This window comes from Canis lupus, chromosome 14 (assembly GCF_003254725.2).
Source record: "Canis lupus dingo isolate Sandy chromosome 14, ASM325472v2, whole genome shotgun sequence".
NCBI lineage: Eukaryota > Metazoa > Chordata > Mammalia > Carnivora > Canidae > Canis > Canis lupus.
This window is the reverse complement of record NC_064256.1, coordinates 29,229,514-29,247,759: the sequence shown is the minus strand read 5'-3', so window position 1 is coordinate 29,247,759 and position 18,246 is coordinate 29,229,514. Positions and strand designations below refer to the sequence as shown.

Below are 18,246 nucleotides of genomic sequence, written 5' to 3'. Positions count from 1 at the left end.
ATCCATGCAGTAAAATGTATACTAAGATTCAAAGAGCATTACTGATGGAAAGCACACCTACAATATTTAGAATTTTGAGATGCAAGAATATAATGTCCACCTCTTTGCTGCTGACTCCAATACTTTTCATACTTCTTGTTACCAGAGATAGCAATTTTGCAGATTCAAGACTATACCACAATTACTTAAGAGACCAGATTTTTAAAAGCCCTCAAGAAATCTTGCAGTCTGTGTTTGTAAAACATGTGAGACTATATACAAATATGTTTGTACATATTTACATATGAGTTTGAGAATATATAAGTGGGCTTCAGGAAAGTAACATTTGTTTCTTTTTCACCTGAATCTTCAAATCCTTTTCCATCCATATTAATCTTACCCTTCATGAGGCGCGTAGGATTTTAGACATGGCCAGAGGAAGGAGGAGAAAAATTACTAGTAGATGATATACAGGATGGTTCCTTCAAGTAAATATTAAAACAAAGATAATATAGATCTTATTGTTAATAGATGTATATTTCTACATTTTGAAAATAAATGAAGCAGCATTTCCTTGCATATGATGTTCTCATACTATATGTAACCTGTTATCTTTTGTAATAATCTGTTATATATCTCTATATTATAAATATTTAATTTTTATAAATATTTAATGTTTAATTGTTTAATACACCTTCTGATAAAAGTATATGTAAGTCAGTCAGGAGACAAACATAAAGAAAATGTTAACATTTTAAGGTTCCATGTACACTCTAAACAGAAAAAGCTGTCAAATGTTCATCAAGGAGGTTCTGATAATAGTTCTCTCAAAGAGAATTTTATATTTTTAAAGCTAAAGGTGTGCTTATTCTAAATATTTGTGGGAATTTTAGTGTGAAAGAATATGCGGGAATGAGTAAGTAAACAATTTGGTAGTTGGGGTGCTAGACAGCAAAACGCAGAAGTGAAGACTCAGTCATCTGTATTTAAAATATTACAGAAAGATTTTGAAATGATGTTCATCTTTCGAAGCTATTGTTTAGATTTTTAAAATAATTAAATTAATAAATGTAGGTATTTGTAAAGTTATGAAAATAGCATGGGTAAATATATTCCACCGATCTTTACGGATTTAATTCAAACTCTTAAAGAAACAATACCTCATCAGTTTCTGGTGTAGTAGTAACTATTTCAACTGACTGAGAATTCTCTGTCATAAATTTACGTGTTTGTCATGGATTTATAGTAAATATATCTAATTTACTTTATAAATATTCTTAAATTTACAGTTTGTGTTTTTAGTGATACGAGATTGCTTTTGGGCTTAACAGGAAAAATCAATTCAGGGTTTCAAAGTAGTAACCAGTAGTTTTGAAGCTGTGTTTCCAGAGAAGGCCACTAGATGGCAGGGCGACATCGTTTAACATTTACAGATCAGCTGAACTATGAGATGGGATTTTTTTTTTCCCTTGTGAAGAATTCAGAGTTAAATCCCTTTCCTCTGCTTTTTTTTTTTTTTTAAGAATAAGCCAATAATCATTGCAATTGTCTTTTAATAAAATGTATAAGCCATGTAATTATGATCACAAAACAGAGCATTTATTTGTTAGAAACAGATTTTTAATTCCAAGGCATGGAAAGTGTTTTACAAAGCAAGAATGACACAATGACAACTGAGTGATGAGGGCCTTTTTTTAGTAATTGAGATTTATTTCCTTTTCTGTAGGCAGTTAATGTGTTATGTTATTACCTGTAGAGAATTTGATTCATGATGCCATTCCCCCCTCAATCCCCCCAACCCTCCCCACCCCATTTTTGCTAATCAAATTGGAAATCTAGAAGCTTTAGGTTGAATCCAGCCATTTATTGTGCAGCCTATCTTGTTATGTTGTCCTATATATTCTTGTCTTCTGTCAATTATGAGCTCAGGGAGTAGATTCTAATTGATAGTGCAAGTTAAATACCATGGTGTATTTGAAAGTGACTATGGTGTACCAGCCAAATTACACAGATAAGAACATTGTCCTGAGAGAGTAATCCTTACTTCTAAAACAAAGCAGAATGGTTGTGATTTCAGTGTAGTTTATTTTTCTCTATCAACAGAATTTTAAGAGCTATTCTATTTTAAATGTTATCTGTTTTGGCACCAAAATCGGAAATGTAGTTTATCAGAACCTGATTCTATATCAAATGCTAGAGAATAAGAGTCATTTCATTTCTCTTATAAGAAGTCTATCAAACTGGGATCCCTGGGTGGCGCAGCGGTTTAGCGCCTGCCTTTGGCCCGGGGCGCGATCCTGGAGACCCGGGATCGAATCCCACGTCGGGCTCCCGGTGCATGGAGCCTGCTTCTCTCTCTGCCTCTCTCTCTCTCTCTCTCTGTGTGACTATCATAAATAAATAAAAAACAAAAAAAAAAAACTTTAAAAAAAAAAAAAAAAAAAGAAGTCTATCAAACTTAGCATACCCAACATGAAATGGTACACTGTCTTACATCTAAGGAATACTGAGAGTTTGGATGGCACTTGTGATTTTGATCATACCTGAGGCATAGTCATTTATACGGGAGACTTATTCTTCCTTTCATGTCACTGAAAAATTAAATTCAATTTTGAATGAAAATATTTCATTTTAAAGTAATTATATCTAGCACTAAACTCTGCTTTAGTAATTAGTAGTCTCTATAAAGGAACAGAGAGTAAGTTAGGCTTTGTGAACCGTAAGGTCTTTATTGCAACTGCTCAATTCCACTGTTATGGTGGCACAAAAGGAATCACAGACACTAAACTAAGGAAAGAACAAGGCTGTGGTCCAATAAAACTTTATTTACAAAAGTAGGTTGCCCACTTTGACCCAAGGGCCATAGTTTTCTGACTTCTAATTTATTCTGTCACTAATCCTATTACAAACAGAAAGAGTTTCAATTTATTTTTAGTCATTTAGGAGAAAGGAATCTAGTACTCTTTATTTCACTCACTTAGACAACCCCAGCAAGACATGTAGATGAATGAAGAGATAGTACGGTAGCAGTGAACTTCATCAAGTCGGTATCTTTACCTTGGCTCTGTTATAAACTAAGTAGGTCATTTTGTGCTAGCCAGTCATCCTCTCTGGACACACAGGAAGAAGCTAGGCAAGAATATCCTTTTCCTTTTCTAATATTGGTTTAGCCATTCCTTTTCTTAGATGAACAAGATAATTAATAATGTCCCAATTCCTAGTATTTGTAATCTTGGATCATTATTAGATTTTTCCAGGAAAATTCCTGAATTCATATTATCATAAAAACAGAAATACACATTTTAGTAGGAGCTTGGCTTAATATAAGAATACCTTAGCTTCTTAATCTTAGATTGTAGTCCCCACATCTGGCATGTATGGTTTTTGAATGGATATATGTTTTGATTTCTCTATATGTGCTCTCAGATTCCTAGACTTTAAACACTATATGTAATTTAAACTTTGCTGTTGATCAAAATGTTTCAGGACATATTTTTTTTCACCTGACTCAGCAAAGTAAAAGTAATCTTTTGGTATGCCTCCTGATTTCTGATGGAATCTATTTCCTGATGAAATTTCTGAGTATAATGGAGAGCTGAAGATGATGCATTCTTAATAGACTAAGCTATATTTGGAAGACTAATGTTTCACACTCTATTTTTTAAAATTTAATTTTGTTGAGATGTTGTTTTGCTGTTTATATATTGCTCAATCTAGAAAGAAATTAGGAAGCTGGATAAATGCAACAATTCTTGAGATTCCAGGTTGGGTCATTCCAGGAAAATGACTATGTGATGTGCCATGCTGTTGAGTTTGCATTTGAACCCAAGAATGGCAGGGCCTGAGCCTAACTTCAGAAAGTCTGGAGATATGCCATTGATTACAACTGCACTCAGAATTTTAAAATGTCTCTGTGTATTCTCTTTGCCTAGACCTGATGTGGCTCATCTTTCTGTCTAAAAGAGCAGTTTCTTTCACATTGTTGTAATTTTTTAGAGACCTTGAGCAGAAAAGTAAGGTGATTTAATGGTCCTTATTATTTAATGTGTTGGAATTAATTTGAAACATTAGCCCTTAAATGTGTTTTAAGTGAAGTCAGTTGAAACAGGGATGTGGCCAAGTATGGGCATTAAGAGCATTTTGGCCATGACATTAGTGAAATTTTTCCTTGAGGTCTTTTGAAAAAATGACATTATTTATAATAGCTCTAGTTCACTTGAACATGATCTGTGATCTTGGATGCATTTAGGGAAAAACTAAAACTTTAGAAATTTCTAGGATAACGAAGTAGGTTCCAAAAAGTTCCAAAAGGCATTCTTGCCTTCGAAACCTCCTTTTGACTTCTAGGGGAATAAAAGGGAGGAAGAACCTGGAGCTTCTTCTCCGCGCGAACTTGCCTACGTTTCATAAAGTACTTCCCTGTCGTAATTGGTTCGCAGAACAGAACTGCTTTAAATTTGAAACATAGTGTTTTACTAATACCAGGAATAAATTTCTACTAAGAGTGATGTCTAGTAATAATGATAAAGTGAGAACAAAATTTTTAAGAAACAAAGTATAGTAAACCTGCAAACACTCTTCTCAAACCTTGGCCGAAATGTTGGGATGTTACACAACTCAACCCAATGATGGTAATCATATTTGCTGTTTATATAACACCAGTCTTCTGAGGAGCTAAATTGACTTCACAGGTATTGTATAATGAAACCTCACACCATGGCCTGGGAGGGGAAAGTGGGTGCTTTCATTTTATTAGAGAGGAAAATAAGAAGAGAGGTGAAATGTCTTATCCACATTTTCATAGTAGGCCAAGAATCAAACCTTCTGGATTTCTTCATCATTTCTTGTTTAAAAAAATGAATTCTTTTTGATGGCAATAAATATTTATTTGCAGTAGAAGTACTAATAGGAATACGCTTTACTGGCTGATAGAATATAGTAAGGGACAGATTCTCCCCACCCCCCACTAAGTTTACCATCTAAATAAGACAAACAAGACAAGACATGAAAATACAGAGAGCTGGGGTATAATTTGCACTGCTGAGAAATAGTTGGCTCCTGGTTTCAATTTCTTCTCTCGAAGTCACATACATATTTCATCCTTTGCATATTTTGGCAATGTATCCGGTTAAGAGCTATAAAGCTATTTAATTTGTTTTTTGGTAAAGTATTTTATGTCTGGGTAATGGATTTGTACTTCAGTTGCAGCCTGTAACATGGCTAAGTGTTCTGATTGACAGAACACCCACGTTCCGACTTGTTTATTTTTTGATAAGGAAAATGCCAGCTAACTTAGTCCATATGTGCTCTTCAACAGGATGAGGCTTATTCACATGTAATGGACACTCATTTAAAAATAAAATGACAAGGATTATAAGAACAGTAATACATATGAAAATTAGATTTTTTCCCTTCCCTCTTTTCACTTAGGAATGTTAGTTTAAGCTGATTTTATCTACCTGTATCTATATATTATATCTATCTCCCTATCTGTATATTAAATTGACAACCCCATTACTTAAACTTTTCACTCAGGATGTTTTATTTTTAGCCGAAGGAATAGAAATTTTAAAATATTGGCAGTTTGAAAAATAGAGCAATGCTAAACAAATATGTAAAACGGTCCATTCACATAATAATGATATTAGAAATCTTGTGATTCAAACAAACCAGAAATGGATTCAGAAATTACTATAAAACCTATTTCTTAAGTTGTGGAAGAAAATTGAAACACCACTGTCTTCTGATGTCCTCTCCATGACACTCTCTACATAACTGCTTTTGTTGAGAGCTTGTTAGTCTTTCATCCAAAAAAAAAAAAAAAAAAAAAATCTGAGCATTGTCAAGAACTGTGAAGAGTCTGAGAGTCACCCTACTTGTAAGATAACAAGCTTGCTTGCTAACATTTCATGAGTAATGGCAGAGGACAGGAGACACCTAGGACAGAAGCAAAGGACTTCTTTATTTATAGCAAAGTAAGATGTAGGAGCTGCATGTCTGAGCCGGTTCTCCTGGTATATAGAGTCTCACAAGGATGATCAGGAGTATTGCCCAAAGAATCACTGTGCACAGCATCAGAGCTTGAAACCCTTGGCTTTGAGAAATTAACTCTCTTATAATGTGCAGTAAAGAAACCTGCTTAACTTTTTCCTAGAAAGGACAGTTTATTTTTATTATGCCAGACAGTAAGTAAACCTGTCCTCTCCTCTGGAGGGAGGTACATCTCTATTGCTCAAGGCTGTTTGTTTTTCAAATATCTTTGAAAAGATAGCCTGGAAAAAATGACAGTTCTTGTGCTTACAAAATGTGCAGAAATTCAAGACACCCATGGAGAATTATGTCCCAGGAAGCATTTTCATTAATGTTTCATATTATGATGCAAATTTGACATTTCTAGTTCTAATGTAAGAATTAGTTACTATGGATTTAATCAAGTACTTCAGATTTGGTGTTTTATCTCTTGACTAGAAATAGGAAAAGCTGGCCAGGATGCATTATTATTAATATTTTAGTATGAAGGGAAATTAAATTATCTGGACATGTTTATGCTGTCCCACTACTACAGAAATTGTATTAGTGTCTCAGCACACAGTAGGTGATCAAACAGTTTTATTAGGTGAATGTATTCTGAAAAATATGACAACTAGGCTAACTTGAAAAATCACGCCCTATAATGGTTTCTATAGAGTAAGTGATGTCTCAATTAATCTGAGTTTGATACAGCTTGGTGATGGTATACAAGGGCTACATGTTAATGCAGAAAATGATATATAATAACTTCATTTAGTATCTTGACCTTCTTGCAAGGAATTCAAGAGACTCATGAGCATCATATTATTTCATTTTACTTCAATCTGAACAATATAGATGTAATTAAATACCTATTAGAGAAGTAGCTATTATGATATTATATAGTTTTACTTAGAAAAATAAATCATAATTATAGTTGCTATGCTAAAACATGAATTAATTTAAACCTAAGGTTTTATTGCAGCAAATAACCATAGTAATTGTTATAAGTAAATACAGTGATACAGTTCTAATATTTTAGCACCTTTCTATGAGATTAAAATCACATTTTACAAAAGAGGAACAAGTAACATGATAATATAATTAGATCCCTAAAAAGTTTATCTTTTAAAACTTGCAATTTGTGACCTACAAAAATATACCATTGTAAATTATAAGCTGTAAGTAATCCCCAACTGATGTCTTAAAATATCGCCAATAACTTACTTTTAAGTATTGTTCTTTCCCATGCCATTCGGTCCCATTTCTCTGCCTCCTTTAAGACCCCACCATCATGAAATTTGCACATTCCTACTACTAAGCAAGGGTTAATATCCTTTCCAACTTTTTATTTGTCGGGCTTTTCCACTGAAGAGTGTTTTCTCTCTCTTTATTCATTTATTTGCTTCTGGAATTGTGCTAAGGATAAAATATTCAAAGGGGAGGCAGACATGCCCCCATTCTTAGGGAGTGCTCAGTTTGGCAGGTCATGATGATGGTTTGGGACATGCTGTTGGACTGTTGACATTAGACAAGAATGCATGCGTTGCTATAGTATCCGAGATTTGTTAGCAGGATCTCATTCCACTAGAGCACATGTGTTTTTCTAGACTCTTTGGCGATCTTGGAGAAAGTCAGGGATGAAATAACAGATTGTCTTCAAATGCCTCAGTCCAGCTCTGAGTTTTATTGGCACTTGCATATTCCACTGTTTATTTCATTAAGTGAAATCTGTTTCTCTTACGTCCTGTGCAGAACGTGAAAGATGATGGACAGCATGTGTGGCGACTCAAGCACTTTAACAAACCTGCCTACTGCAATCTTTGCCTGAACATGCTGATCGGCGTGGGGAAGCAGGGCCTCTGCTGTTCCTGTGAGTACACTCGCTTTGTCTGGATGTCATCACCTCCAGTGGGAAAAGGTTGATTTCATGGAATAGTCCTATTTGTAGATGGAGACCTAAGAAATCATTCTGACCCTTCCTGTGCCTAGAATTTATGTTTCCCTGCAGTATGTTCCTAAATGTTTAGGTCACTCTAGCTTTAACTTTCTTCAGTTTTAGGAAACCCTCCCCTTGGAACAAAGCTAGGGACATTTTCCAATTCATTAGCCATTTTCTTTCTATTATAGTGTCCATTGTCATATGAGCCTCATTTTTTTCTGGAATTATTATGAAAATTGCCACCAGTTTCTTATATTTATATCTTACTCATATTTCTTCTTTCCTCTTCAAGTACTTTATTCACATTGTCTTTCTATAATGAGCCAATTCTTCTAGGTCTTTTAAGAAACCATTGAATTAAGGATTATTAATTTGCATTCAGATTAAGAATACAAACTAATCTTACACCTCAGCTACATGATTTTTAATGCTATCATGAGGAAAGCCTTCTTATAAGATTAGTGGATATTGGAACCCAAAAGATTGCTCATGAGTTGTGACCATTATTTTGACTTAAGTACACTTATCTTTGCAATTTTCTTTGTATTCTGTTGAGTGAATACTGCCCCCTAGAAATTTCTGCTAGGTTATGTAACAACTAATTTATAGAAATCACTAAAGTATTTTTAAATAAACAAGATTTATGCCTGAGAAATCTTACATTCTCTAATGCCCTTGTTAAAGCAGAGGGGATATTGTGACCTCCTCACTAAAGTAGGACATTCTCTTCGCCCAGCAATTTGTCCTCTCATCACCTTTTCTGCTATGTGTGGAGTTACTGAAACTATCATTTATTAGACACATCCCATTTTTGTGCATTTGTATTAAATCGAATTTCTTACATGGCTTCCATATAGTATATAGTTTTTTGATATTATTTTTAGGTAGCAGCTTCTTTGGAAGTATATCTGAGATTTCAATTCCTTTCAGATGTATTATTTGACATTAAAACCATGTTTTAGTGATATTAATTAACCATGGTTAGGTGACATTAATAAAGTTATATGAAATCACAATATGTCAATTCAGAGAGCAGTTTCTGGTGGCCACATTTGAAAGGCTAGTTATGCTAGAACATTCTTTACATATAAAAGAAGTAACTTGTTTTTAAAGTTTTGTTGTTTTTAAGATAAAGGATTTTTTCATGGTAGATTCTATTGATAGGAGCATATGAAACAAAATGATAACTCAAATAATGTGAATGATGTCATATAGAGTGTGAGAATTTTGTTCACAAATTTTAACTGACAAGTGTGACAAATGCAATACTCGATATTATCACCAATATGGAAAAGAAGAAAAAGTATGATTTCTTTCTCAGTGTCACTAAAGGAAATTATAAATGTGGATATTTTGGAACAGTTTTACAATATGAATAGTATGTGGATTTAGTATTTTTCATTCTATTTCTATAGTGTGGTTTGTTTTTGTTTTATTGAGAAAGCTACATGATCATTTTTTCTTTAGTTTTTGATTTATGTATATTTATACATTTAGAAGTCTTTCAGAAAAGGCTGTTCCTTTTGGACAAACAGTACCATGATGGCAAAATGGGGGATAAACTTATACTGAAGGCCTGGCATGCATGATGAAATCTACTCTCTGGAAATGGACTAATCAGCCATTTAAGGTTTAGATAAATCAATAGAGAAAATAGCATAAACTCGTGGGCTTTTATTTCCATGCCCTCCAGCTGCTCTCATGCCTATACTTTGTAAAATATAGATTTCTTCCTTCTAGCAAATGATACCAAGCCATTTGGCAGTCATCAATTTGTCTTTAATATTTCTGTCATCTGGGAATTATTGTGAAAAATTTGAGTGAGGCCTGATTTAATTAAGCATTTCCTGCTATGCCATGATAGAAGAGTCTTGGTTTTTCACATGCATAATATTTCCTGTACTAATTGGCCTTTTGTATTCCATGGTAAAAACAGTCAACTTAGACTTTTTCTTGATGTAGCTGATTGGATTGATTAGGGACCAGTGGATATGAAATGAGGTTCTGTTAATGTCATTCTTTCCCTATAAAATTGCAATCAGGCCCAGGATTAGCTCTGAATGTGTGTACATGTTTCTTTTCAGTTTGCAAGTACACAGTCCATGAGCGCTGTGTGGCTAGAGCGCCTCCTTCTTGCATCAAGACTTATGTGAAGTCCAAGAAGAACACTGATGTAAGTGTGTGGTTCTGCTTGCTTTCTTAGGGTGGTGTTTATGGATGCTTCTTCTTATCACAATGCTCTTATTTTATTTTAGGTCATGCATCATTACTGGGTTGAAGGTAACTGCCCAACCAAATGTGATAAGTGCCACAAAACGGTTAAATGTTACCAGGGCCTGACAGGACTGCATTGTGTTTGGTGTCAGATCACAGTGAGTAACATCGGAAAACAAATCTCTAGCATTCACGCACAATGGAGACTGTGTATCCCATACTCTACAAGAGTTTTACCCTGGATGATCATCCTGAATTTTAGACTACATCAGCATAAAACCATGTATCTCTCAAAGGGATAAGAGCTAGAGTCAGATCTGTCTTCACAGAATCCAGACTTTTAGAGCTAGTGACAGCCTTAGAGATTATACCATCATGCAAATTCCACTTATGTTCCACGGAGCTCTAGGAGTTATCAGGAAGGTGATGAGAAGCCATGGCTAGGGGTGGGTGACATGCATGGGACACATTCTGAGTAGAATTCAACTCTCCCTCTATCCCTAATGCTATTTTGGAAGAAATTTCTATTTTATATGTTGTAAATTTATTTTAATCACAAAATTATTTGGATGAATAATGTGATCCAAAGACTTAATTATATAGTGAAGACACTATGACCAAGAGAAACAGAGCAAATTATTATTGACCACATGATTAGGTGGACATGCAAGTGGGTCCATATTTTAGTTCTTGATGCTTCTAAGGACTTATTTTGCCCTTCTTCATGACATGTTGTTGCTTTGCTTGTTCACTTATGTCATAAGTTGAGGGGTAAGGTTTTACATATGGTATTTACATATAGTGTTTATAGATGTAAACTGTAGTCTTTATAGTGATGTTGACAATTGAGAAAGAAGAGATGAATAGGTCTTTTCTGGGAAATTTTAGCACTTTGCTTAGTTTGCAAAATTATCAATGCCTGGTTCAAATAACTTCTGGAATAAATGCAGTTGTTAGATGGTAATGCTAGTTATTTGTGTTTAACTTCTGGAAGTTAATTAGTTAATTACAATGCCATTTTTACAATATAGTACAAAAATATTTAGGGGATTGTTTCCCCTTACACACACACACACACACATTAATTTTGTTTTATTTTTCCAGCTAGTGTGTCAGCACTCTTGTTATAGGAGAAATTGTTCTTGCTTTTGTGGAATCAAAACAGTAGGGAGCAGTGTTTCAGTTAAGTAAGTTTTTCTGTAGTGCCCCTCAACCCCATTCCGCATAAACCATTTACAATTTTACTTAAACACACATATACATACACACAGAATAATGAGAAAAACAAACTATGACTTGCATTTCAAAAATACGATTACATATTTTTTTAAATGAACACATTTTATTCAATCATTTTCAGCTACTTCTTGGTTAAATTACATTTACATTTGAAATTTCCTCAATTATGAAAAACAGTTTTATTTTTTGAAGTGTTTGGTTGTTATAATAAAATGTCTAACAATGATTTAAATTACACATATGGATTACTTAAACATGTTGAGTCCTCAGTTTTAGGAAGACCACAACTATTTAATTTTTTAGAAACTTTGTGCACATTATATTAGTCTGTTTTTTTTTTTGCTAAACATCTATAAAAATATGTATTTTTGCTAAACATCTATAAAGAATCCTTGAAGTTACCATTGCTAGGAATCTGTTATTGATATTTAAGGAATCTTGAAATTATTTTCTTGTTTTATATTCCATCTTGTTTTCCTAGTCTTCTTTCTTACATTTTAATGATCCTCTTATGTGTGATACCATAAACATCTAAAAAAAAATAATTTTTTGTTTCAGATCTTGTAAAAGCCTGTTTCCCTTATTTTTCATATAGTGCATCTTTAATTAGTTCTGTCTTTACTTTAGCATAAGCTGAATTTGAAGACTATCAGAATTTATTTCTTCTTTGTTATTTCAAATTATTTTCCGGTTCTTCAAAAATTTCAAATGTAATGTCTTAGCTTTATTATTTTTCTTTTCTTTTTTTATTTCTCAAAAAATAAATGTGTTTTAAATGTGTACTTGTTTTTTAAAAAGATTTTATATATTTATTCCTGAGAGACATACAGAGAAAGGCAGAGACATAGGCAGAGGCTTCTTCTCCCTGTGAGAAGCCTGACGCAGGACTTGATCCCAAGACCTGGGATCACCCCTTGAATCAAACACAGATGCTCAACTACTGAGCCACCCAGGTGTCCCAAATGTGTATTCATTTTGAATACTCTTAATATGCATTGCTACCTCTCCTAATACAAAAGCTTTTGAGCTTTTAGAATTTTCTTTTTTTAAATATTTTATTTATGAGAGAAAGAGAGCATGAGCACAAGCAGGCAGAGTGGCAGGCAGAGCGGGAAGCAAGCATAGAGAGTAGAAGGCTCCCCACAAAGTATAGAGCCTAACGTGGGGCTCAATCCTAGGACCTAGGGATCATGACCTGAGCTGAAGGCGATGCTTAACTAAATGAGCCACCCCTAGAATTTTATTTGACTGATCTCTTCTTTTTTTAAATCTCCACGAAGTGTGTTTTTTGCCTTTTCCATTCTATGGAAATGACTATACTTGAAGTTATCATTGCTAGGAATGTTATTGATATTTAAGGAATCTTGAAATTCTTTTTTTGTTTTATATTCCATCTTGTTTTCCTAGTTTTCTTTCTTATATTTTAATGATCCTCTATGTGTGATACCATAAATCTGCATTGCTACCTTGACCACTTAGCAGTTGTACATTTACATTTGATCTTAATCTTAGCCTCAACCTTGAAAGAAATTGGGCCTTCCTGGGGCACCAGGTGGCTCAGTTGTTTAAGCATCAGACTCTTGGTTTTGGTTCAGATCATGAATCTCACTCAGCACGAAGTCTCCCTGTCCTTCTCCTTCTGCTCCACCACCAATTTCAAAAGAAATTGGGCCTTTCTTTGGTAGGAAACAGGGTGTTACCTCTGAATAAACTGTACTTTAAAAAATTTCAATATTTCACACCCAAATCAATTCAGACAACATGACCCTCACATTCTTAAGTAAAGTTCAATGTATACATGAAGATGATTTTATTTGTTACTATGGCAGAGCACAATATAAACTATAAATGTCTTTAAATCTTTTAGTTCTGCTTAGGAAACAAAGGAGCACTGAGGGGTTTAAGGAAGAGTTAAAAAAAAAAAAAGGATACCCTCTTACTAAGCTCTGCAAAGTTCAGAGCTTTCTGGTGAGCTTCAGCCTTATTTTTCGCAAACCATGATCTATAGAAGTCCTATGGGTTTTTGGTTCATGAAACAAGACTTGCATAATTTTTTTAAAGAAGTTCTTGTATATCCAGAAAAATATGTAGTTCTCTCAAAAATAAATTCATCCTCTATGCACTTTTGGTTTATTAACTGTAGCTATTTTAAGAACACATTTATTAATTTAATGATTTTGTACCTAGGTTAGATGGAATACATTTACCTCAGAATATTTATCGATTTAGTATAATATATAGTTTCTTCTTAAACCATTATATGAATACTTTAGTATAAACTGATCTGTTCTCCATCCCAGTACTTACCTACTACTACTGATTGCCTAAACAGACTGAATCTACTTTCTTATGTCTTCATACTTCGCAGAAGGTTCTATTAATATAGCAAGTATCTAGCAGAAGTTGTGAAAGAGATGGGCTGTGGCACCAGCAATGCTGAGATTTAGGAAGACCTATCTGAATGGAATGTGTGGGGAATAGATTGCAGAGGGAAACGAAGAGAATGAAACGTGGCTTCATTTCATAGGTTTTTTTCCAATGTCACTGCTTTCTTTTATGTATTACTTTTGGAAATGGGTTAAGTCTTATAAGTCGGCCTGACCAGATTCTTAATATGTTCACTGTCCAACAACTAAGAATAGTGGTTGTGTAATCTTGGGCCAAGTATATAAGAAGTTTTGGGCAGTTTCCTAAATTTTTTTTTAAGATTTTCTTTATTTATTCATGAGAGACACAGAGAGAGAGAGGCAGAGACTGAGGCAGAGGGAGAAGCAGGCCCCATGAAGGGAGCCCAATACGGGACTTGATCTCGGGACTCCAGAATCATGACCTGACCCGAAGTTAGACGCTCAACCTCTGAGCCACCCAGGCGTCCCAGTTTCCTAATTTGTAAAATGGAGCTAACCACACCTATCTTTTAAGATTGTTATAAGAATTAAATGAGTAAAAAAGAAAAATCTATGTAGGTGGTTTAGGGCAAAACCTTACACATAATAAGTGTTCAGTAATTGACAATTATTATCATAGTGAAAACAAGGTAAAATATCATAGGGGCACAAAAATCCAAACCCTGGCTCACAGAGGAACTCCATGAATATTATTCATGCCCTTTCTCTTTCACCTCTGGAAGGATCTAGTTGCCCAGTTTAAGTCAGAATAGAATAGCATCTGTACATTCTAAAATCATCCAGAACCATGTGGTCTTGAATCTCACTAAATCCTAGACTAAGCTGATTTATTTATATTCACAAAAAGAAAGTATTCCAGCTCTCTCTTTTCTATCAGACATGGTATCATCATGCTTGCAGTCATTGGAAATAAAGTTAGAAGTCAATTTCTTTTATTCTTGTCTTTCACCTTTCTCTCATATATTCAACCTATCACTGAGCCTTGACATTTTCTCCTTAAAATATCTCTCTTGGATTTGAGTTTTTGTATCCATCATTCACAGCCCAAGTGCAAACTCTTAGCACCTCTTAACTAGATTAGAGTCAGAATCTCTTGGCTTATCTCCCTAACAGAAGGTACTTTTCCTATAATGCAGGCTGCAAACCACCTCCAGAATCATCTTCTGAAAATATGAGTTTGTTATCATATGCCACCTTCAGCACCCTATAATAGTTCTGTGATAATAAATGCAGCCCTCACTTCCTCCTACCCGACCTGGTTTTCAGTTCCTCAAATATCAGACCAAACCTAAGCACATGACGTCTATGTTATTCCTTTCTACACACAGCCTGCTGGAGCTGTGTAGAGCTGTTGGCACTCCCTTGGGAAGGCCATACTTCCCCCTTACCTGTTACTTTGCTTACTCTATACCCTTGAGTATACCCACCTTAAATTCTAACTACACCCCCAAAACCAAATTAACTTCTGTATCTGCCTTTAAATTTTCCTTGACATGAATATTTCTCTTTTTCTTTTGAATACTATCTGTACTTTTGTTCCACACCAGAAGGAAAGAGTGAATTCTCTCCAGTGGTTTCATGTCTGCATATCAAAGTTGTGCACACTTTTAGATTACAATATGATCAAGATCCTGGTCAAAAATAGCCTTTTTTTTTTTTTTCCTAATCACCTAAAATGCTTAAGAGAGTATAGAGGTTAGGGGAGGTCCTCAATAAGTTCACTTTAATGACTGTTATACTAGTCTTCTTAATGTTAAATATTAAATTTAGATGAATATCATAAAATCTGAGTTTTTTAAAAAATATTTTATCTATTTATTCATGAAAGACACAGAGAAAGAGGGGCAGAGATATAGGCAGAGGAAGAAGCAGACTCCCTGTGGGGAACCTAGTGTAGGACTCGATCCCAGGACCTTGGGATCATGCCCTGAGCCAAAGGCAGACGTTCAACTACTGAGCCACCCAGGTGCCCTAAATTCCATTTTTTAAAAGATATCCTGTAATACCTATATCTGCATCAAGTATACAAGTAAGTTTAGACAAATATTAAAGATAAGAACTCATTTTAACACCCCATTTTTAGTTAGCACTTGTGCTTTTTGAAATTATACTAATCTGCTATCCTGTAGATATAAAGTTAAGCTCTTAGGAAACAGCTTTATCTCCTGTTGCAAATCTAACCACTTAAAAAAATAAAAACAGAAAACTTTTAAGAAGGCTGTGAGCTATCTGCTAGCACTTATGCAACCATTTTCTTGTGTTTTATAATTCAATCAGCCAGGCTAAATATCTTCATTGGTTCTCTCTTCCTTATATTCTCTGATCCTAAAATGCCACTGTTTACATGAGCCTTTTTCTGATGAGAGTGTATTTTCTTGACATTCTATTTAAAACAAATTATAATTTGCTCCTGGTTGTAGTAAAATGTCCCTGATGAGGTAGGAATCATCAGGATAGGAGGGTGATACATTTCATTTGAAGTTGACAAAAGAAAGCCTAATATGGTTCTGAGTTATTTATGTTTGGTATCATGTAGGGCTACTAAAATACTAGGCTACGAGTAGTAGTTTTTAAAGATTTCCAATGCTTTTCCAATAGCAATTTCATGCTTTAGCAAATGCCTGCATTAAAGCAGCACCCTGAAATTGCAAAATGTTAGAAATGAAAGAATGTATAAGCCAACAGTATTCCTTTAAATCAGGCCACTTAGTTTTTCTTCAGAAGAATGACTTCTGTGTCTTTTAATCCAAATACATATGAAAATTTATTTTCTATTTTTTCCTCCTTTGACTTGTTAGATTCCAGTGCTTTCCTCTCAATATAGTACCCCAACTCTTTTTGCAACTCCACCCTGTAAATATACACACACGCACACGTATTCACATACATATATACTCTCACATATTTTCTTTTTCATCCTAACTTGAGACAGCATTTTCCAATAAACATAGATCTGGCTGTAAATTAGGTGCTGTTGGAAATTGTCATAAACTCTGAAATTATCTCCAAGTGTTTAATTCACTTCCAGGAAAAGCTGGTTCATATTTTATGAATTTTCTAGATATAGGATTGATTCTTTTAATACAAAAGAGAATTTCTGTACATATAATAAAATGGCCTAAGGATTTCTCTTCCTTACTCTTAAAAAATGCAGACAGCCATGAATGAAAGTAAAAACACTTAAAAGAAGGTAACGATTTCTTATCTCCGGGACTCCATTGGCCATTTTATTGAAGAGGCAGGATTCATCAATGCTCTAGTTTATTACTATTCTTGATGAAGATTTTTGCATTTACACTTTTGCTGATTTGGGATCTGGGTTATCTTTAAGGCAATTTTCAGTCTTCAGCATCTTATTGACACTGAAAAGGACTCAGCTGTATCTTTTTCTTATACGCTTGTCTGTAAAATGCCATGGTGACAGGTTTAAGCAAATTGTTTTTATTGCGGATTATGTTCACTTTTTTTTCTTTTTTAAAATTGTATTGGAAAATAACGTACATGCAGAGAATATAAATATCCTATGGGTAGAGCTGAATGAATTTTGCATAAATGAACACCTCATAAAGAAGACATCTGATTAAGAAATAAAACATTACCAGTAGTCTAAGATTGTGGTGGGGGGGAGGAGGGAAGGAGCTTTTAAATTCTATCATATGGCTTGTATTTTTTGATATTCAGTTTTTTTTTTAATAGACTTGATTTTAGAGCAGTTTGGGGTTCACAGCAAAAACTGATCCTCACCTTTTTAAAAAAAGGAATTTATTTATTTATTTATTTATTTATTTATTTATTTATTTATTTATGAAAGAGGTAGAACACGAGTGGGGGCGGGACAGAGGCGGAGGGAGAAAGAGAGAGAGAGAAACTCCAGCAGTCTGGGCTTTGAGCAGGGAGCCCAAGGAAGTCTCTAAGTGACACTTGGCTTGATCCTGTGACCCTGAGGTCATGACCTGAGCAGACACTGAGAGTTGGTCACTCAACTGACTGAATCATCCAGGTGCCCCAAATGATAGTCACTTTTAATCTTGATAAATAGTACTGGGAAATTTAAGTTACTCTTTGCTTTCACATTCTGCACTTTTTCTTCAAGTGTCTCTAGGCATTTTGGTGAATAAACTAGACCTACTATACAAATTTGACTTACAGCTTTTAGAATGGTTAGAATGATCAATAGTTCCTGGTGTCCTCAGTTTTGACACTTCGGGCTTCATACAATGTCATAGTGTTGATGGCCACCCGAATATATTTATAGCTGTCAGATTCTAGTCTTTAAAAAAGTATAAGATATCATTGTACATTATTAGTTAATATAGACTTTTGGGTAGGAGATGTTTCTTGCAGCCTGTGTCTCTGTTTTACTGAAGATCATCAGATCATCTTATTTACTGACTTTCTTACAGATGTTGCTCGTTGCCCATGGTCCTGCAGGATTCTGTCTTTCAGCTGCCTGGA

The 18,246-nt window shown here is 34.4% G+C and overlaps 1 protein-coding gene across 8 annotated transcripts in view; it reads left to right on the top strand.

The window, feature by feature from the left end:
* The window catches only part of DGKB (diacylglycerol kinase beta), a 695,350-nt gene that overhangs the window by 198,535 nt on the left and 478,569 nt on the right, over positions 1–18,246 (top strand). For all 8 annotated transcript variants that reach the window (XM_025464249.3, XM_025464247.3, XM_025464246.3 and 5 more), the window contains 3 exons: positions 7,744–7,861; positions 10,015–10,103; positions 10,186–10,302. In XM_025464249.3, the coding sequence (XP_025320034.1) occupies positions 7,744–7,861; positions 10,015–10,103; positions 10,186–10,302 (324 nt within the window). The remainder of the gene's footprint in view (positions 1–7,743; positions 7,862–10,014; positions 10,104–10,185; positions 10,303–18,246) is intronic.